The following is a 22,369-nucleotide window of genomic DNA, read 5'->3' as shown; positions in this document are numbered from 1 at the left end:
TGGTGAGAAAGAGAGAGAGTGAGAGAGAGAGAGAGAGGGAGAGGGAGAGATGGAGGGAGGGAGAGAGAGAGACAGAGAGAGACAGAGATTGACTCAAACAGGCAATCAGGAGCATTGTTACATTTCCCCTGCAGATTGGACAAAGCCTGGCCCTGGTGCCTACCACAGAGGTGCTCTGCCACAGAGCTGCAGTCCCAGACTGCAGTATTCTCAGAGAGGATTAACCCGGCAAACATACCTCTGAGCTTCTCTTCCCTGAAGAGGAATTAGGGGTCCAGGAGGCCTAAGGGAATCTGTCCAAAGTTACACAGAACCCAGAGGTTCTGAGGGGCCTGGAATGTCCCCCAGAGAAATACATGTTAAACAATTGCAGGTCTCAGGTCGTGTGCCCGGCAAGAAGGAAACAGAACCCGGGTGGGTGGGTGCCTTCCCTATACACAGCTGAATGACCTTATGTGTCTCCCTGCAATCCTCAGCAGCACTGTGGGAGAGGGCAATAGAGATCTGGGGAGCAGCTCTGTGCTGGGGTCCAGGATGATAGGCAATTAAGTCCCCTTTGTCCAACATTTAAGCTGGGGGCTGAGGATGGCTCGGTTGGCTGTGTGCTTGCTTAGCATCCATGAAATTCTGGGGTCTTTTCCCAGTACTGCATAACACTGGACATGGTACAGTGTGTCTGGAATCCCAGCACTCAGGAGGTGGAGACAAAAGAATCAGAAGTTCAAGGCCAGCCTTGAAACCCAGGGTACTTCATTTAAAACAAAACAAAAGTTTGCCTTGGCTGTCTAAGCTGAGGACTGCTGCTCCCTGTCCTCTGGCAATCACTTCTGTAAGTGCCATTGCCCTCTTCCAAGGTTTGCTTCCAGATCTTTCTTCTGTGAGGTCATTTACAGATAACTATGAATGGCTCTGTGACCCATGAAATGTGAATATTGGTATCCACAGTAGGCCATCCACAACCGCAAATAGCTACAGTTCCAGGGGACCCTGTGCCCTCTTCTGGCCTGCAAGGGTATTGCACGTGCCAGGCGCACATACATGTAGGCAAAACACAAGAAATCAAACGGATCAATCTAACTGTGTCTGTCCTCGGGCAGGGGTGGGAGTGGGGACAGAGCTGAGGTTGGTGGTGACAAATGCAGGCCAGACTGAAGGGTTGAGCCTGTGGGGTTACTTCCAGGCTACCACTTCCCAGGTTACTGGACAACACCCACAGGCTCAAAGGTCTCTTCCTTTCTTTATCCTCCCTGTCTTCCTTCCTTTTCTACTGTTTCTCTGTCACTGCTGGGAAGTGAGCCCCGCCCACCCCACCCTCAAGCAAACTGTTTTGGACGAATGTAGGTTCCTGAGATTGGGGTCCTGGCTTGGGAAAAAAAAATACTTTAAGACAACCATCTCTATGCTCCACCAGTTTGAGCTGTTAGTGGGAATTTTCATTTTTCTTTGAATTGGTCTTGGGTTCCACAGGCGTGGAATCAGACTGAACGGTGGTGGATGTATCTGTGGTAGAAAGGCCACGCCCCTCCTCTGGCCTCCCTCCCCCTGAGATCCCTCTGTAGGTGTATTTGTCTGCACCTGTGTGTGTGTGTGTGTGTGTGTGTGTGTGTGTGTGAATGGGCAGGTGTATGGAGGCCAGACGTCAGTGATGGGTGTCTTCCTCAATCACTCCCCACATTTTGGGGGACAGAGTGTCTTGCTGAACCTGGAGTTCACGGATTTGGCTAGACTGCTCGGGCGGTGAGCCCCAGGGATCCTCCTGTCACTGTTAAGAGTCAGGCCAAGCCGCATTATCCCAGATTTTTGTGTTTTGCTTTGTTTTTTTGTTGTGGTTTACGTGTCTGTTTTTGTTTGATGAGACAGCCCTGGCTGTCCTGGAACTCGCTCTGTAGACTAGGCCTCTGGAGTGCTGGGATTAAAGGTGCGCGCCACCACTGCACAGCTCATACCAGGCTTTCTTTTGGATGGATGCTGAGAATTGGAACTCACAGCCCACTAAGTTTCCCCAGGGGCTGCTGGGTACCTGCAGGAGTCTCATGGCGCACACACCTGAAACTCAGAATGCCCGAGAGAGTGTGAACTTGCCTATTTGGAGCGGAGTATGGGGCTTTGGTTTAAATGAGCTGATTTCTGGTGGCAGTGGGAGAGCTACACTGGATGCCGAGGGAGCAAATCCACAGAGCTGAGCCTTGCTAACATAACACACCCTTCAGGTTCTAACAGGGGCAAGCCCTAGAACTCTTGCCTGGACAAGGAGTCCCAGCAATGTGGCTGCATTATCTCCACTGAACAGCGTGTAGGGAAATTGAGTCCTGAGGATGGGAAAGGTGAGTTGAGGTTAGGATGGTAAGGAGGTCAGAGTGAAGTCTGTCCTGAGCTTGTCAAGATGTAAGAGCTGTGGAGTCCAAGAGGGTTCTAAGGAAGATGGAGATGGGTGCCTGACCCTCCAGCAGGTCCGGTTCTCTCAGGCCTCTGGTGTCAGCAGCCATCTGGTACTCGGGAGGCTCGGAGTTCAGCGTGTCAGGGCAGAGGATCAAGGAGAAGTCCAGGTGTCCAGTTTCTGGGCTGAAGTTCCATCCTGTTGTGGCTCCTGCCTTGGGGTGGGTTGGGAACATGGGTCTGCTCTGGGGTGGAGCTGAAGGTAAAGAGGTGGAGGCTGGAGGCTGGGGAGAGAAGGAAGAGGAGGAGGAGACAGATGCAAATTAGGGCCTGGCCTGCTTTCCCAGGGAAATGGCTTTGCATGCCGAGTCACCCCTGGCCTGAGCCACAGGGCAGCAAGGTTCTGGACACAGTTTTACAAGGCCCACCCAACAGGTACACACACACTCACAGACATATGCAGACACACGCGTTTGCACATACTTCTTCTAGTCTGCACCACGCCAAGACATGTTGGCCATAAGCATGCCCGTGTCTCTCTTACCTGTCTGCATCTTTGATGGTATCTATAACTATTTTATGTTTGGTGTTTTTGAGGTGAAGCCTCAGATAGCTCAGGATGTCCTCTAACTTGCTATGTAGACCAGGCTGGCCTTAAACTCTTGATCCTCCTGCTTCCACCTCCTGAGTCGGGGGCGGGGGGTATAGCCTGTGCCATTATGCCTGCTTCTTTCCCATCCTTTATGTAGGCGTTTTAGAGTGTCTGAATGAAGATTTTACAAAGCTAACTTGACCTGAAGCCTTCTTTTTCTCTTCCTTGCTTTTTTTTTCCTTTCCTTTTTTTGTTGTTACTGTAAGAAAAAAAAAATGCACTCGTGTTCAACTACCCCCCCCCCCACCGCACCCTCCCCCCAGGGTCTCACTGTGTAACCTTGGCTGACCTGGAACTCACTATATAGATCAGCCTGACTGGACCAAACTCACAGAGATCCCCCTGCCTCTGCCTCTGGAGTGCTGAGATGAAAGGCGTGTGCTACCATGATTGTTCAGTGAAATCCGTTTGGCTTGGTGTATGGAGCTAGTCTTTGGCATATTGACCTATGTCTGTCTACTCTGATATTCCGAGATAAACATGATGGTACATAGACACACATGCCTGCTGACGTGTCGAAGGAGGCTTAGCAGGAGAGAGCCCCCCCCCCCCAACTGTCCTAATGGTGAGCCTTTTCCTTGCCCCAGTGTAGGACAACTGTGGCTTTCCCATCCTGCCTTCTGTGTGAGCCCTACTTTCTCCTCCCTGCCTGTCAGAAAGCTGGCAGCACAGTGACACGGTCAGTGAGGTCATGCCCCAGTGAGATGGTGGCATTGCTGGCCTCTGCCCAGGGTTGGGAATGGCTCCTATGAAGTACAAGCTCAGCCTGGGAAAGGGCCTATCATGGCCTATCGGGGCTCTGAGTGGCTTCGAGCCAAGCTAGCTAAAGACAAGCTGGCATCTCTGTATTGTAGATCCTTGGGCTGTCTCTTTTCTTTGTAACTGCTGCCAAGCCCTCCCTGGGACAAATGTGGCAAGAGTTTTGAGGTACCTGTATGAGCACATGGGTGATGCCAGGTGAGACCTGGCCAGGCCCCTTCCACAGGTCCTGGCCTAGTGGTGCAGGGGGCTTGCTCCTACTTTATAGTCTTGCAGCTCTGTCTGACAGGCACACTGAGCAGGTGGGGCCCCTCCCTGTCCCTCTCGCTGTAGCCCACAGCTTCTGCCTCCAGGCAAAGGTGTTGCCCTGGCAGGTGCTGCGGCTGTGGCTGTGTTTAGCTGTGGCTGTGTTTACGCTTCTGATCCTTGAGGCCCGGCTCCTGTGAGATTTGAGCTTTCGTCAGGAACAGGTGTCCACCTCTTCTCCACCTTCCTCTCAGGAAGGGGAGACAGCCACCTCTTTGTTGAGACAGAAACCCTGGACGTGTGTTCCTTTTTCCATTTCTGGAAGGAAGAACAATGCTACCCCTTATATGGCTTCTCAAAGCCTGGAGCTCACCACGCCCTCTTGCCTGCTGTGGTGGCTGATGATGTCACCTTGTGTGCACTCAGGGCTCCTTGATCGCTCGGATTTGAGGTGCATTGCTGACAGTCACCCGTCTCAAGTCAGTCCTGAGACACCTGGAGTGACACAGCTTATGTTCTAGTCTCCCAAGGGCCTAGGCTTCCAGCCATCTTTTTCTTTAGTACAGGGAGTGACGAGTGAATGTTGTCTAGTCTCGTGTCCTCGAGAGGATGACTTTGCACACTGTGCCTGCGGTCACTCCACTTTACGATGGACATTATTAGTCTGCCTCGGAGAAGGGACAGGAAGTCTTAGGTCACCATCCATTCTTGGTTCAGTATGAACTTTTCTAAGACCCAGTGTTCTCTTTGAACAGAAAGTCACTTTCAGGGTGGTTCTTGTGCGTCCCTGTGTGTTGCTGGGGATGAAGCCAGGGTCTTGTGCATACTAGGCAAGTATGCTGTCCCTCCCTGGATTGTTGGGAGGTGAAATAAAGGAATCTTTACACGCACTTCGGACACAGTGCAGGGTAGGGAAGCAGGCCCAAGCCAGCAAGCAGGACCTTTGTACCATCTCAGGATTGGGCACCAGAAATGTTTTGGATTTAAGATGTCAGCTGCTTATCTATAGTGAGCTATATTAAGGTCTGGGGCTGGATGGTGACTGTTGACATCCTCAGCACCGAAACAGAAAGCCAAGCCTGGCTGTGCTTGCCGGCAACCCAAGAGCAGGAGCAGCAGAGACAGGAGGATCCCTGAGGTTTGCTGTCCAGCAGAAAGGACTCCAGGCCCAAGTGAAGAGCCCTGCCTCAAAAAATAAGTGGAGGGCAACCAAGGAAGATGCCAACGTTGACCTTGGGCCTTTTCATGCATACTTGCACACACACACACACACACACACACACGCGCGCGCGCGCGCGCATCTGAATGTCTTTTGTCAGGTCGAGCATCAAACTTTTTATACAGCAGAATAGCAAGAAACCAGACGAGATACAATCCACCAAGTCACATAATACAAAAGGAATGTATACATCAATCAAAAGAAGGCAGGGACCAGGCTGCTACCACTAAGAAGGGAGCCAGGTGTAAAGCTAGTCTATGGTTAAGCCCATCACCAGGGGTTCTGCTCTAGCAGACCTTCTCATGAATACTGCAATACCACAAACCCCCTATTTCCTAGGCCTTGGTAAATTCTTATGAGTGTAACTTTAAGTATCTGGAGAATCTCCACTGGTCAGAAGAATTCACCAACTTGCTTCTAATATGCAATGTAGCCTGTACTGAAGATTTCTATCTCAGTGGGATTCCCTGGCTCTTTCATGGTATTCCCTTGTTTGGGTGAGATTGGCTACTATCCTTAGTCAACACCAGCCCTGAGCTGCTGGCTCCGTCTTTTGTAATGCTTAATTAGTTTCACTGTCTTTACCAAGCTCCAGGTGTGGTGGCACACACCTTTAATCCCAGCACTTGGAAGGCAGAGGCAGGCAAATTTCTGAGTTCGAAGATAGCCTGGTCTACAGAGTGAGTTCCAGAACAGCCAGGACTATACAGAGAAACCCTGTCTCGAAAAACCAAAAAAAAAAAGCATTTTCTAGGACATTGGAACACTGGTGAAGGCTCTGGCTATGTCAGAATTCAATCTTAAAAGGCACTTAATACTAAAAGAGAGCACGTGGATCCATACACCAGACTAATACAGACTAACTCTTTGCCTCGTGAGTGCTCCCAGGCTTCTCAGCCTGTCAAGCAGACTTCACTGGAGTGTGCGTAGCATGCACATGCGTGCACACACACAGACACACACACACACACGCACACAGTATGGGGATGAGGTCAGAGCCTACGCATGAAATTCAGTTACCCTTACCTCTCCTATGCACTTTCACATATGGGCTGAGGGTAACTTATAGGGTATATATGGAATGTTAAGTAATCCTGTGCTTAGGATAAAGTTCCCACACCCTGAGCTATCATCACACATGTGGTATGATGTTAGGGCTCAAGCTTTTGAATTTTGGATTCTTAGGACTGCTCAATGCCTTTTTCCTTTTTCATTTCATTTCTTTTGTTTTCTTTTCTTTTAAAAAAGAAAAAAAGAAAAAAGAAAGAAAAGAAAAGGTCTCTGCTTCCTGAAGCCCTGGCTAGACTAGAGAGTACTGGACTGGCCTTGAACTCAAAACAATCCTTCTGCCTTAGCCCCCTGAAGGCAGAGATTACAAGTGTTTGAGTTGGGCAGTTAAGAGCCCAGATCCACACCATCATTGCCTTGATGGCAATGGTCTCCGTTTCCTGCTGTACAGAGATGACTGCATCTCATACCTCTCCACCCCGTCTGTCATATGCTCTTGCTTCCTGCAATGCATCACGTCCAATGGAGAAATATAGTGGTCCAGGGGACTCTGTACCCCCTTATGTGCTCTACATAGCTGAAGTGACCTCCCAGGCCATGGCAACATTATTCCTCTAAACATCAAAGAGATCACGGTGCTTCTGAACCAGTGCATGCTACCTGCCTCCTGGATTTGTTTGATGGTTGGAATCCTTCCAGTTGAGCAATTATTAAGTTTTTCAACAGATTCTCCACTAGAGGTACCCTGTTTCTTAGTCATATATTGTGACTCGTTTATAGGATAGGTGACAATGATAATCATCATTGTCACAATGAGTCCTCCTACTGATATTGTACAGAAGGTGTCTGAGGTGATCACATATATTTCTTTGGATAGAAAATACAAGATAAGGGCTGGAGAGATGGCTCAGTGGTTAAGGGTGCTGACTGCTCTTCCAGGGGTCCTGAGTTTAATTCCCAGCAACCACATGGTGGCTCATAACCATCTGTAATGGGATCTGATGCCCTCTTCTGGTGTGTCTGAAGACAGCTACAGTGTACTCATATACTTACTTAAAATAAATAAGTAAATCTTTTTTTAAAGATTTATTTTGTTTATGTATTTATGCTGTTGTGTTGGTGGCAGAAAGTTCTACCTGGGACAGCATGGTCTTTGTAGGTTCAGGGTCTTTGTGTTCCTGTGAGCTTGGCCTCTGCTCCCTTTCTTCCAACCCTGTGTCCAAATTCTTGGAGACCTCACTGTCCAGACTTGGTCTCATGAACCAGCATTGCAAGGGATACTGGGCAAGAGAATGTGTGAGAGGGTCTTGATGGACCTCAATGAGTGCTGGTGCAGAGGTGTTGTCCTAGCAAGAGTTGAGAGATGGTTAGAGATCAAAATGAAGCCTCTGACAGGAGTTTGAGGGAGAGGGGGCTGCAAAGCACTGTGGGGCGACCTTGGTTTGGAAGATGCCTATGTGGCTACAGGCGTGTTTAAAGGAAAGACTGACCAGCATGGGATCATGGAGGACTCTCATCTTATTTTGCCCATTTGTCATAATTACTCCAGAGCAATAGCAGACATTAAAGGAGGCGGGGAATAGGGACTCATCCCTTTAATCCCGGCACCAGGTGGCAGAAGCAGACAGATCTCAAGTTCAAGGCTAGGCTGGTCTACAGAGAAAGTTCCAGGACATCCAGGCCTACATAAAAAAAGCTAGTCTCAAAGGTGGGGGTGGGGGAGGGTCAAGGGCCTGGGAAGAGGCTCTCACTGGGGCTTGTTTTGCAAACCTGGTGACCTCAGTGTGATTCCTAGAACCCATGTGAAGGCAGAAGGAGAGGACAGACTCTGCAGTTGTCCTCTGACCTCCCCATGGCCAGTGTGGCATGTGTCCCCTTCCATCTCACACAACACACACACACACACACACACACACACACTGAGACTAAGAAAAGAATAAGTAAAGAAGGAGTGAGGCTGCAGGTGTGGCCCAGTGGCACACACAGCCCTGTCTTATGTGAGGTTCAGGTTCCACCCCCAGGGATGAAAACAGTGAAACCCGAGAGTTGTGCTCTTCATAAAATCAGAGTGGTGGAGTCCCTCTCCTTGGGAGCTCACTTCAGTCTCGTGGGCAGGGGTGCCTGGGCTTTCCTCTGTCCCCAGGGACAGAGCTGGGGTCCTGAGCATCTTCCACTTCAGAGACCCAGGATTTGGTGACTTGCTGAGGCACACAGCCTGTGTGGAGCATGACTCTGGAGGGGCTGGGGGGTGGGGGAGGAGTCGGGGAGAGTGGGATGACGGCCCAAGCACCTCAGAGGAAATGGCCACAGAGGCAAGAAGGTTATTCTTAGATATGGGGCAGCAGAGTCTGACATATTTCCCCCGCCCCCATTACAGGGGTCGTGGGTTCATGTTTCTGTCATAGACGGTCAAAGACAGAAAAGTGGCAGTCACTTTTTCTACCTCATGGGAGCCTTCAGGCATGAAGACCTGGAGACATGAAGAACTTTTGTATATATGCATGTTTTATGTGTGGGTATGCATGCATGTGTGTGTATGCACACATGTAGAGGGCAGAAGTCAACATTGCTGTTCCCCCAGGAGCCATCCACCTTGGGTCCCCTCCCCCCGAAGATTTGGTAATTGTATGTTGTATGCGTATGTGTGTGTATGGAGGGCGAAAGAGGGCTCTGAGCCCCTGCACCTGGAGTTTATAAGGGGTTGCGAGCTGCCGATGTGGATTCTGGGAATTGAACTCTGTTCCTTGGCAAGAGCGGTACACACTCTCTCTACCTGATTAACCCGTCCCTCCAGCCGTGACTTGGGTTTCTGAGACAGGCTCTGGAACCTGGGACTCACTGATGAAGTTGGGCTGGCCGGCCAGCAAGCCCCATGGGACTCTGTTTTCAGCTCCACAGTCCTAGGGTTCCAGGCATGTAGTGCTGCACACAGCCCCTCCAGAGTCCTGCCTTGCATTCTCTGGAGATCTTAAGTCAAGTCCTCATGCTTGCATGGTACAGACGAGCTTTTCTCCCAGCCCAACAAACTTGGTTTGATGCTCAGGTCTGCTACTGGGCAGTGGTGTGCAGAGCTATGGCTGGGCAAACAGCATTAGCACGCTCTGGACAGACTGGGGTGGGGCCAGTGGGGAGTCTATTCAGAGTCTTTGAACGTCCTGATCTTCAAGGGACCAGGACAGAGGACCAGAAGCTTGTTGAAGCTTGGTGGCCTGCTTTGGGAAAAATTCCCCAGCTTATGTGAGCAGCCTGGATGGAAGCATCTCTGGGTTTTGTGACTCATTCTGGGACAGAGGAGGGTCAGGAACACTCATATACCAAGGCCTTCTAGTCCCCGGGGGCTTTCTGTACCCCACATACCAAGCACCTACTATGGTCTGTTGGTCTGAGCCCCAGTAGCCGCTGGCACATAGTTCTGGAGATCTAGTCACGCTCTGCCTTATTTATCCCACAGAACACATGTCGGAGGCGAGACTTATGGCCAGAGACGTCATCAAGACTGTTCCACACGACCAGGTCCCCCAACCTCCAGTGGCCTCTGAGGCTCCCAGCATGAAGGAGCCTGTGGCTGGGGAAAACCTTAGTCCTGTGAGAGACGTGGACCTCATGGAGTGCGTGGAAGGCAGGTAGGGCCTGACTGGACTCTCCACTGGACATGGGTTGGAACAGCACCTTCTATATAGAGGAGTGGGGGTAGGGAGAACAGGGCAAGGAGCTCCCGGAGGTCCCCCCACCCACACAGGGCTCTAGTGTGTTTCCTGGGTGTCGGGACCAGCACAATGCAACCTGAACCTGGGCCGTCTGGTTTCACTAGCAGAGGGCTTATCTGTTATTGCCTCTCTGTCCAGAAGGCCAGGTCCCTCCCTGCTCAGGCTCTGAGACCCATCCTTCATTTCCCAGCAGAAAGAGAGAGCAGCCATACTGGCCAGGGCGAGTCCTTCTGCACATAGGCAGGTCAGCACAGGCTCTTCACGTGTACCCTCAGCTTCAGGGCTCTCTGCCACTCTGGTTGTGGAATCAGTGTCGCCTCACTTTCTGCTCCATTCCTGAGTGGAGTGAAGCCACAGTGAAGTGGGCAGTGTTTTCCTGGGGGTCTCCCAGGGAATAGGCGGGACCAAAACCGCTCAACTCGGTTGCCAGGCAACCTTCCAGGTTCCTTGAACCCTTGTGACCATCAGAATCAGAAAGAGGCCTAGGACACTGGGTGTGTGGAGCAGGTGGCTCTCTAGATGCCCTCTGTAGGGACTTTCCAGTGAGCTGCTGCGTCGCTGGTGTGGAATGTGTGGGCAAACCCCAGGAAGGGCTTAGCCAGGCTGGTTTCAGTGTGTGTATGTGTGTGTGTGTGTGTATTCACCACACAAGTGTGTCTCCTGTTTCAATGTAGACTTTTATTGTTTTAAAAGATTTATTTTATGTGCATGAGTGCTTGCCTGCACGTACGTCTGTGCCCTATGTATATCCCTGGTGCCTGCAGTACTCAGAGGAGGACGCTGTAGCCCTTGGAACTGAAATTACAGGTGACTGTAAACAATCATGTCGTCTGCCTGAGCAACAAGTACCTTTAGCTGCTGAGCCACCTCTCCAGCCCCTGAGATTTTCTTTAAATTGAAGGCACGTGCTACCACGCCTGGCTCACTTGGGAATTTGGTTTACTGCTCTCCATCTGGAGAAGGTGCAGGCACCAGTGTTCTGAGTCTGGGAACCAGGGACAGGTCTCGGGAAGCAGGATAGACTGAGACCCTATAGGAAGCCAACTGAAGGGGCTCCAAGCACACCCCCCACACACACACACTTGTTCTTCAAAGCTCACCAGGTAGGCCCCTCCCCAAGATTCTCTAAAGGAAAGTTCCTGGAGTAAGCAGAAGTAAGCTGTCCCGGACTTCCGGGCAGGTTCACAAGACATCCCTTAGTACTTTTGTGTCTGACTTCCACAAGAGGCAGACATGGGGTATAGGCTGGGATAGGTCTCACGTTGGGCCCTCTGCCTAATGTCTCAGTAGCCTGTGGCTTATTCTACAGGGGCCCATTTGAAATGGCTTTTACTCATAAGTGCACCCATGGATAAGAGGGACACCGAGGAGGTTTGCTGCTAGCCCTCCCCTCCCCCCAGTATCCCACTGCCTTCCTCTTGCTGGGTCCTGAATCCCATGGAAACTAGGCTGGGTGTGTGGTATGGCCCCCCCCCAGCATAACCACACCAAACTGCCTTATGTATGCCTTCCTGCAGAAACCAGGTGGCCTTGAGGCTGGCCTGCATCGGCGATGAGATGGACCTGTGTCTGCGGAGCCCCCGTCTGGTCCAGCTGCCTGGGATTGCTATGCAAAGGTAACCAGTTACCCAGGGTGAACCGGACAGGGCTGGGCCCCAAGGGAGCCCTGCAAACCTTGGAAGAAGAGTGTGGGAGTTCTCAGGCAAGCTTGAAACCCCTTGCCTTCCAGCCCCCACGTGGGTCCCCCAAATCCTCCCTCTGGCCTTAGCAGTAGATCAAGCACCACTCAGGGCCTTTCTATTGCCCCTCAAGCTGAAGAATCCGGAGAGATCCCAACTCACAAGGCCGTGTGGGTCTGAGCGAGGCTCAGGGGCCTTCAGAGAGGGAGGTGCTCCTTGAGGGTGGCTCTGGGCAGAGAGAACCAGAGGTGCACAGGGGCTCTCTGTGGGCCATTCTTGCGCGCGTCCGACTCAACCAGCAAGAACGACGCTGCAACAGGATCCTTCTACACGCGTTTATTGGGAGAGCTTGATTGCAGAGGCGAAAGACCTTTTGCCCAGCCCTGGTGCTGCTTTATATAGGCCTAGGAGAGGCGTGTCTCACACCCGGATTGTGTTGTGTTTGGTTGATACTTACAACCTCATTTGCATTCTTACATCTGATTGGTTACTTTCTCTCTTATCTGATTGGTTACTTTCTCTCTCTTCTGATTGGTTACTTTCTCTCTCTTCTGATTGGTTACTTTCTCTCTCTTCTGATTGGTTACTTTCTCTCTCTTCTGATTGGTCAATTTCTCTCTCTTCTGATTGGTCAATTTTGGTCAATTCTCAAAACCTCATCTTGGCAAAAGACTTTCCTGCCTATGTATGCGTGGTGGCCAGCAGAAGCCTGTGCCACTTTGCAACGGCACATGTGGCTTCCCACATCTCCCCCTTTCTGTTTTAATAATATGAGACTGGACTAGGCCTGTGCAATTATGTCCATCTGCTGTGGCTCCTGTTTTAGGTCGTTCCTCCAATGTCACAGTCTTTTCCCGTCGTAGGGTAACCCTATCGCCACCGGGCCCCGTGCCTTAGGTTGGTCTGTGCATGAGGAAAGTTGCCCGTCTCTGGATACCCCAGTGCTGTGTGACAGTAACTGCTAAGTGACCTAGGGCGAACTCTGCAAAAGAGGCCAGCCAAAAAATGAATTAGTGGGGATCTCATGATCACCCTGTCGTATGCATCAATGTGCAAGGGCTGATCAATGATTGTTGAGTCTCTCTCATGTGCAAGAGCAGAGAACTCAGATGCCGACTAATTCTTGAGCATAGATAACCAAACTTTGGGGGAGGCGCCGTTTTCAATAGCCAATAGTGCCTGAGTTATAATTACCTTGTCATGTTTTTGTTGTGTTCTAAATTTGCATACCAACCAGAGCATGAGCGCCAGTCCACAGCATATGGCAGCACCAAACAAAATCACTCCCACCCATTCCTTAAAGTAAGAGAAAGCAGAGGAAAGCCAAGAGGTAAAGTCTCCAAAGGTCACAGGTTCCACTCTGGTTCCATTAAGGTTCAGGATCTGTATCTGCAGCCTCTTCTGCAGCCTGTCCAGCTCCTGCGACCAGTTTCCCTTCAGATAATTCGATAGGTCTGTACTTTTAATAAAAGAATTATTAATATACCTATTGGGAGTAATGCATACATGCGGAGTGGATGCCACACAACTCATTTGAATGACATCCATCATCTGTTCCATGTTATGCTGTAAAATATCCACTCTCTGATTCACTAACATTAATCCTGAGGCGAGATGGGAATCCACCCTTTGCAGAGTGAGCAATGCCTCAGACGTTTTTTCTGCTATCTGACTTATGGTATCAGCACTATTAACTTGATTGGCCATAGCAATTCCTGCGGTAACTGCTGATGCTGCAGACACTACAATGGCAGTGACAATGGCAGCTGTGATTCCAAAATCTCTCTTCTGTCTAATTAGACTCATTATTGGGAACTTCTCTGGATCTGCCTCAACAGGTACAGGGACCAAGATTGGTAGCTGTACCACTAAGGCTAAGGATTTGGTTCCATTCCAGCATTGCATCAAAAAACAAGTGATATTTGTACAATCTAACCATTCTGTATCATTTTGAAATTCAGCCAATATAAAGAAAAATGGAGGACTAACACAAACTTCTACTGGAGAGGTAGTCATATTTCTGATAACTCTATTAGTTGTCACATTATCTAAATGAGCAGAGGTATTGGAAAGTGTGGCAGAAACATTCAGTATCTCATGAAAGGTGCCAGTCAGCAGTGCAAAGGCTGACAGACTGGTACTAGCACCTGCCTCATTACTTAAAATCCATTGGTAATATGGCCAAATATTTTCTTTTCCTGTAGCATCTTCCTTATCATTCATTACAGAAAAATCTAAAGGAGGTGACAAAGCAAAACCCTTTGCTATTTCTTTTCGAGGAAAAATTTTTGATTGACAAGGTGAAAAAACTATAGGAAATGTGAGGTCCGGATGACACCAGGGCACGCTGCGTTTAGCAGTAGCATTGCCAACAGGCCATCGTGATCTTTTGGAAATAGTCACCTTTCCCTTTATCATAATAGTGGTGATGTTTATAGGTGAAGTTATATTATTTCCAACATCACCTGAGCCTAATTGCTCTCCTTGTACGACTTGCGTTAAAGCATTAAGTAACACTTCAGAGCTCACTTTATTTTGGATAATGGGGTCTGCCCAATTAGAGATAACCTTTTTCTTTAAAAATATACAGGGTGTAAAAGGTCTATCCACATCATGCACAAAGCATAGTGTATAATTTAAATGAAAACTCGTACTATTATACACCCGTGGCTCTTGAGGTGTTTGTCGTGCACAAGGCGCATCCAGAAAACATTCTGTTGCATAAAACAAAGGCAAGGTGGAAGAATTGGAATGTACCGGTAAAGGTACTGGCCATGATCTTACTATGGCCCACAAAGGTATACTTATCCCGGTCTCAATCATCAGGAGCAGGAATAGCAGGATCATCTTGGGATTCATCTTGCTCTTTTACGGTCCTTGTCAGTCGCGTCGGGACCCAAAGTGGATTTTCTTCACCCTGTGGAAAAACACAAATAGCTCCCCGGGATCTGATTAAGATAGGATCCGGGCCATACCATTTATTATCAAGGACATTTTTCCATTTGACCATTTCATTGGGCGATTGAGGCCATTGTCCGTGCCTTTCGGCTGGTGAACTTCCAGCATCATCCAATTTTAAAAAATTAAGAGTAAATATTGTAAGGGATAGAGCCATCTTTGGCGTCATAGCCTCTATTCCCCCTTTCTGTTTTTGCAAATATTGTTTCAAAGTACGATGAGCTCTCTCAATGATGCCTTGGCCCTGTGGATTATAGGGCAGTCCAGTAATATGTTTCACTTGCATTTGTTTGCAAAATTGGCTAAATTTAGAAGAAGTATATGCAGGACCATTATCTGTCTTTAGCACTAGGGGCTTACCCCATGCAGCCCAAGCCTCTAAGCAGTGAGATATGACATGAACTGCTTTTTCCCCTGACAAGGGAGAGGCATGTAGGACACCAGAACTGGTATCGATGGACACATGTACATATTGTAATTTCCCAAAAGCTGGGATATGCGTGACGTCCATTTGCCAAACATCTAGGGGTCGCAATCCGCGAGGATTAACGCCCACGGAAGGTGCATTAATGAATTCTACACACCTACCACACTGTAGGACAATATCTCGAGCTTCTGTTCGTGTGAGTTTAAACTTTTGTCGTAATGTAGAAGCAGGGACATGATAAAGTTGATGAAAATTTTTTGCACTTTCTATAGAATTTTGTGATAGGAAAACCGTATCTCTGGTGGCTGAATCAGCAATTGCATTACCCTTAACCATAGGTCCAGGTAATGATGTATGTGCTCTAATATGTTGAATATAAAAGGGATGCTCACGCATCAAAATACAATTTTGTATTTTCATCAAAGTTTCAGTTACTGGACTAGACTGCTTAAAATTTCCAACAGTCTCTAACATTAGTACAGCATTAACCACATAAACAGAATCAGAGATAATATTTATGGGCATAAGAAATCTTTTAAAGACTTCTAAAACCACCAAACATTCTACCAATTGAGGGGCTCCTGGTGTAAATTGCAACCTTACAGCCTTTTCATTAATCACATAACTTCCAATCCCTGTTTTGGATCCATCTGTATAAATATCAATGGCTCCCTTTATAGGAGTGTTAGCCGTTACCTTTGGAAATATAACTGGATGTAATAACAGAAAATGTAATAAAGGATGTTTAGGATAATGATTATCAATTAAACCAGAATAACTGCATCTAAGAATAGCCCATTCATCTATAGTCGCACACAACGTCTGCATTTGTGCAGCAGTATAGGGGACAATTATGCTATCTGGCATTTTTCCAAAGTGAGTGATTGAACTTTTTATGCCTTTATGGGCCATATTTGCCACCATGGTGGGATAATGCTCTATAGTCTTATTAGGGGATATATGTGGATGTATCCATACTAGAGGACCATCTTGCCATAATACAGCAGTTGGCAAATTTATGGTTCGTAATATGCATAGGCAAAAAGGTTTTTGCTCATTTATACGATTTAGCTGTGCTGTTTGGATTGCTTCTTCTACCTTCCTAAGAACATCAGAAGCCTCAGGTGTTAATTGTCTCAATGAGGTAATATGTGATTCACCTTCTAAAATTTGAAATAGAGGTTTTAATTCCGAAGTAGGGATCCTTAAATAAGGTCGAATCCAATTTATATCTCCTAATAATTTTTGAAAATCATTTAATGTCTTTAGATGATCTTTTCTTATACTAATCTTTTGTGGGGTAACACACTGTAAAGTAATAGTGGCTCCTAAAAATTGACTAACATTAGACTGCTGCACCTTTTCTGGCGCAATAATCAAGCCATTATTTTTTAAAGTTTCATTAAGAAAGCCATAAGCTCGCTGTATACTTTCTTCTTCAGGTCCACAAATCACAATGTCGTCCATATAATGACAAATTTTTAAGGAGGGGAAACCATCTCTGACTGGTTGTAAAGCTTTTCCTACATATAATTGACATATGGTAGGGCTATTTGCCATTCCTTGGGGTAACACTCGCCATTGATACCTTTTATCAGGCTCCATATGATTAACAGAAGGTAGGGTAAATGCAAATCTAGGTTTATCTTTCTCGTTTAACGGAATGGAAAAGAAACAATCCTTAATATCTACTACTATAATTTTCCAATCTTTAGGTAGGGCTGAAAGTAGGGGGAGTCCTCTTTGTACAGGACCCATAACTTGCATTTGTGCATTAATGGCTCTGAGGTCATGTAACAATCTCCATTTACCTGACTTTTTCTTTACAACAAAAATAGGGGTGTTCCAGGGTGATTGTGTGGGTTCTACATGTCCCAAGTCCAATTGTTCTTGTACTAATTCTTTAGCTGCTTTTAATTTCTCAGAGGATAAAGACCACTGAGGCACCCACACCGTGTCCTCTGTACACCACGGAATGGGCAAAGGCTCCTCAGCGGCCCCTAGAAAAAACCCAGCCCTTTCTTATCTGCTTTTACTGTGGCTTTAACTGGTGAAATTCTACCTTGTAAACTTTTTCCTAGACCTAGTCCAGGTATATATCCCATTCCTTTCATCATTTCCTTGCTTTTCTGAGAATAATCATTTGTCAGTATAAAGTTCATGGCTGACATCACATCTCTTCCCCATAAGTTTACAGGTAAAGGGAGTACATAAGGTTGAAAAAGCCCTGTCCTTCCTTCTTTATCTTTCCATTGTAAGGATTTTGCACTTATAGTTGGTGTAGCCTCATATCCTAATCCTTGTAAGCTATGTGATGATTGATTAACAGGCCAAGAAGCAGGCCACCAATTACTAGATATAATGCTTTTATCTGCTCCTGTATCCATTATACCTTGAAAGGTTTTTCCTTCTATTTGTAAAGATGTGTACTCTCTTTTCAAACCTACTCTTTCCACCCTTTGTACACTACTTTTGCATATCACCTGTTTTCTTATGTTGTTTAGAATAACTCTAAACTTGAATTTCCAATTTTAAGCTAACTTTCTGTTACAAGCAGAAGGCTGCCTGCCCCTTTAAAAGCTCCATTTGCAATCGGCCCTCAACAGGGCTTTTTCAGCTGTACTTGACTCCCAGCCACCATGCAGCTAACTTGTCAATTTTTGCTGTGCAGACTGAGACTGCTTTTTATTATTTTTCAACATGAAACACAGAACAACAATCATTCAATCATCCAAACATGAATTGACAAACATATAGACAATTTGGTGCACCAAAAACAGACAATAGACAGCTCAAAGGGACACAGATATCCTAACCAGAACTAAGAATCTCTCCATAGGAGTCAGAGAGGAAGCAGGACGTCTCCCGTTTTCCTTCTGTCCCTAGGAGGGCTCTGAAATAGCTTATTTTCATTTTTTCTCTTTCTTCTGGGAATTCTGCACAGTGGCTGCTTCTAATAGTTACTCCTCTTTCCCTGAGAGCTATCATTAAGCCTTTGATGAAGGCTGCCTCTTTAGTCAAAGTCCTCGAGAGGAGGGTAAATTGACTTAATTTTTTGTTCTTCATTTTTTATATTATCCTTTATATCTTTATATTATCATTTGTATCGTTATATTATCCTTTGTATCTTTATATTTTATATTATCCTTTGTATCTTTATTTTTAGCTTCCTTTCTTTTTCTCCTTTTTTTTTTTTTTTTTTTTTTATATTTCTTAAGTTACTTATTTTTCTGCGCGCGTCTTCTTTTTCCTTTCTCTCTGTTTCTGATATGCCTTCCTGGTACTCCTACAAAATCGCTGCCCTTCCTTAACAGCTGGTCCCTCACAAACCCAGCAACAACTACCAGACCTACTGCGTAAGAAAGCATACCTCTCAGAGACTTACCTTAATTTCTTTATACTTACCGGTACCACCGTTCCTCAGCTGAAGAGTTCTGAACCCGTGCAGTCGAATCCTTCTCAGCAGCCTGTTTTGCAGGAACACTTTATTAACACCGCTCCCCAGCTGAAGAGTTCTGAACCCACGCCGGATCCTTCTCAGCAGCCTGTTTTACGGGAACCTTTATTAACCGCTCCTTCCCCGCGATGCAGTTCTGGATCCTCCCTGTAGCAGGGGGTCTTCGCTCGTGCCTGAAGATGTTTCGTCCCGGGGTCTCGGCACCACTTCTTGCGCGCGTCCGACTCGACCAGCAAGAACGACGCTGCAACAGGATCCTTCTACACGCGTTTATTGGGAGAGCTTGATTGCAGAGGCGAAAGACCTTTTGCCCAGCCCTGGTGCTGCTTTATATAGGCCTAGGAGAGGCGTGTCTCACACCCGGATTGTGTTGTGTTTGGTTGATACTTACAACCTCATTTGCATTCTTACATCTGATTGGTTACTTTCTCTCTTATCTGATTGGTTACTTTCTCTCTCTTCTGATTGGTCAATTTTGGTCAATTCTCAAAACCTCATCTTGGCAAAAGACTTTCCTGCCTATGTATGCGTGGTGGCCAGCAGAAGCCTGTGCCACTTTGCAACGGCACATGTGGCTTCCCACAGGCCATGCTGTAAGGAGTCACCACATACACTTCAGTGCCTACAGCTATAGTAACCACCTTGCTCATCTCGTGTCTTACAGACTCGCTGTCACCTACAGCCGGACAGGTGTCAGAGGTATTTTCAGGAGCTTGATTCGAAGCCTCACCAACCTCAGGGAAAACATCTGGTCCTGGAGAGTCTTGACTCCTGGTGCCTGGGTAAGCACCTTGAAGCCTCTAGTCCATGCCTTATCCTTCCCATGGGGCAGCCTTAGCTATGCTGTCTAGTTAGCCACAGTCTCCACCCCTCTCTAAAGTCTCTTCCCCACCTCTTTGCACTTCTGCCCCATCCCAGCAATCTGTTTGATTGGCTGGTGAACTGAGGGAGGTTCAAGTCCACACAGTGCCATCTGGCCCCTCCTACAGGGAGCCTCCCTCTGAGAGGATGTTCTTCTCAGACATGGTCTCTGGGTGCCCCCCCCCCTGCTCACCCCCCGCCACCCCCCACTGGCTGAATGCCCAAGTTCACACTATATCCCAGACCCCCCCCAGTTGTGCATAGGTGCTTGTTCTGAGTCCCCAAGAGCTGGTTCCTCACCCCAGGCAGTCCCTGGGGTCTCACTCTCCTTTCCCTCTTGGTCCCGCAGGTGTCACCTGACCAGGACCCTGGGCAGCTGTTTCCGATGGTGCTGCTGGTCCTCTTGCTGCTGGGTGGGGCCTGGTATTTGCAGCTTCAGTGAGGTGCAGCTGGGGCAGGGCTGGTCCCTGCCCCCCAACCCCTAGAGGTGCCGGCACCCTAACTGTGGTGTTTTCTGACTGTCCCCTTTTTTTTTTTATATATATTTAACTCAGGATAGTGCTGAGATTTCATACAGGTTTTCTGGGTTTTTATAAGGCAAATGAATTCACTGTACCTCAGGAGCATTACTGGCTAAGTGCCCCTGAGGCTTGGCTGGCCCTTCTTCTCTTGACCCCTGCTCCCTTCCTCTCTGCAGGCTGGTCCTGTGGCCATCAGTGGGGGGAGTGCTGGCCACACCCCTGTCTGTGAAGCCTTGAGGTACAGGATCTACTGGACTAGATTCCTTTGGGGTGGAGAGTTCAATAAAGTGTTGTTTGCAGGCAAGTTCAATAAAATGTTTCCAGCCAGTCTCCCCTTAGGTCCTCTGTGGGGCTGTTGCAATATTGGATGTAGATGGTAGAGGGAATTGAAAGTGGCCTCTGCCCCCAGTCCCATTCACCATGCCTGCACCCAAGGGCCATAAGAATGCCCCCACCCCCACCCCACGCCTCTCCATCTTCCTGAGTTTCTCTGTGTAGCCCTGGCTGTCCTGGAACTCACTCTGCAGACCAGGCTGGCCTTGAGTGCAGAGATCTGCCTGCCTCTGCTCTGTCGTGCCTAGCTCCACTGTCCCTTTCTGCCTGTCTCCTGATGGGGCAGTCTGTCCACCTCCTGTGTGGGCAGGGGCAGCTCTCCCGAAGAGCTGTGGTGTTGGGCTGTGCTACACAAGGAACACCAAGGGAGGAGGGCCAGGCCTGCCACCACTAAGCTCTGGACCTCCCCCAGGCCAGACCCATTATCTTTCTAGACCAACTGAGACCTCTACCTGGAACTTGGGTTTTTCTATCTGCCCATTCCCATCAGACAACAAAACAGTGTCCTTCCCTGTGTGACATCAGTGGCTGTGACCACTTTCTCTGGTCTCCCAGATGCCCTCATTGTGTCCTTGAATTGTCCCCAACTTCCCAGTTCTGGGTAAGGTGCTTGTTCTGAGTCCCGTCCTCCCCTGTCCCCACTGTCTTATGCTCCTTTGCCACCTCGGCCTTACCTGGCAGCCCCAATGCCTTTCCCAGGAGGATGGGACCATGAAGGAAATGCCATCCCGAGGAGCCAGTTTTGGAGCTGGGGCAACCTGGCATCAAGACTAAGGGTTAGGAGACCGGCTGGTGAGACCTCAGCCTGAAGGACTATAACCGGAGGTGACTGATCCACGTTGGCTATCAGAGCTGGCTCATTCCTTGGGACAGGAGCTAATACTGTGGCTCTGATCCTCCAGGAGGGAGGGGAGATGGTGGCAGCAGGCATGAGCTCTGTTCTAGGGACAGAAGGAAAGGACCTTTCTGGCCTGGGCAAAGGAAGCAGATGTCACTTAGTGCTAATGGTCCGCCCTTTCCCCACCATCAGCCCTGAGAGCCTCAGTGAGCCTTCTACCCACTTGGCCACAGGTTCTAGGCCCTCTCTTCAGCAGCTCTTCAGCAGGTTGGAGCCTCACCCTAGGCAGTGGGAAACTGGGGGCACTCCTAGAGCACCTGGGGCGTTCCCTTAGGGTGCAGGTCAGCCCAGGAGGCACCACTTCCCATCCTTACACAGCTGCCCTGAGCCCCACACAGTCTTCATGAAGCTGCTCAGAGAACAGAGGCCTCCTGCTTTGGGTCCTACTCTTCCAGGGCACAGAACTAAACTCCAGAGGCCAAGCCAAGTAAGTCATCACCCATTGCTGTTTTACCAGGCTCGCAGTCTTCAGTGAGACCAGCCCCAGTTAACAGCAGTACTCTGACCACTCCAGTGCTCAGTGTTGGAGACTTGTCACGTTTGTCACAGCAGTGCCAGTCTCTGATCTTCACATACCTGCCTGCCTGCAGTGGCCCCAGGGGCCAAGTCAGGTGGCTGACTCAGGCCCACTGAGATGGAGGGTCTGGGATAGTAGAGCAACATCCATCAGGTGACAAGGCTGAGGGAGTGTCTTGGTCCTGTCATGTGATCACACTGGATGGGACCAACCACTTCCTGTGTGCTGTCATGGGATACTCTGGTTTAGGTCTGTAAGCCGGTTGACCTCCTGACCTCCTGACCTGGGTTCAGGAGAGATGATCCTGAGCTTCTGGGAGGGTGGCCCCCACACCCCCCCTACATCCCTCGGCAGACAGACAGGCCGAGGTGCTCCAGACCCAGGACCCAGTCCCCTGCGAGCAAACACTGACAGCTTTCCAGAATCCCCCTCATTTACCGGCATGCTGTACTGCCTGCTCGGTGGCAAACTTAAGAGCTAAAGCCGTTCTCCAGCCTCAGCCAGGACAGGTGTGCTCACTACTTGCATACGGATTGAAATCCACTGGGCATCTGGTGGTCACAAGGCCTGCAAGTATACTGGCCAGGACAAAGGACAGTTGTACAAGAATGGACAGTAGGACGGGTCCTGTCAGGCTGACAGTCCTGCTGACAAAGTCTATCACATTAGACACAGGCCTCCCCAGCTACAAAACAAATTCATGGGCCTCATCCCCAAGACTCCTCACAGAGAGAGAAAGGCAGCCGGCAGC

At 48.6% G+C, this 22,369-nt stretch overlaps 1 protein-coding gene across 3 annotated transcripts in view; it reads left to right on the top strand.

The window, feature by feature from the left end:
* The window catches only part of Bik (BCL2 interacting killer), a 28,288-nt gene extending 8,088 nt beyond the window's left edge, over positions 1 to 20,200 (top strand). For 2 of the 3 annotated variants that reach the window (XM_085831782.1, XM_085831785.1), the window contains exons 2-5: positions 9,712 to 9,883; positions 11,485 to 11,583; positions 19,153 to 19,270; positions 19,699 to 20,200. In XM_085831782.1, coding sequence (XP_085687908.1) covers positions 9,712 to 9,883; positions 11,485 to 11,583; positions 19,153 to 19,270; positions 19,699 to 19,791 — 482 coding nt within the window. In that variant the 3' untranslated portion in view covers positions 19,792 to 20,200. The remainder of the gene's footprint in view (positions 1 to 9,711; positions 9,884 to 11,484; positions 11,584 to 19,152; positions 19,271 to 19,698) is intronic. The other variant, XM_085831783.1, reaches the window with a different exon arrangement.
* The last annotated feature ends 2,169 nt before the right edge of the window (positions 20,201 to 22,369 follow it).

The sequence above is a fragment of the Mus caroli genome, unplaced genomic scaffold, assembly GCF_978045245.1.
Source record: "Mus caroli unplaced genomic scaffold, Mus_caroli_1 scaffold_16, whole genome shotgun sequence".
NCBI classification, from domain to species: domain Eukaryota; kingdom Metazoa; phylum Chordata; class Mammalia; order Rodentia; family Muridae; genus Mus; species Mus caroli.
Note: the sequence above shows the minus strand (reverse complement) of the source record. Positions and strands in the feature narration are given on the sequence as shown.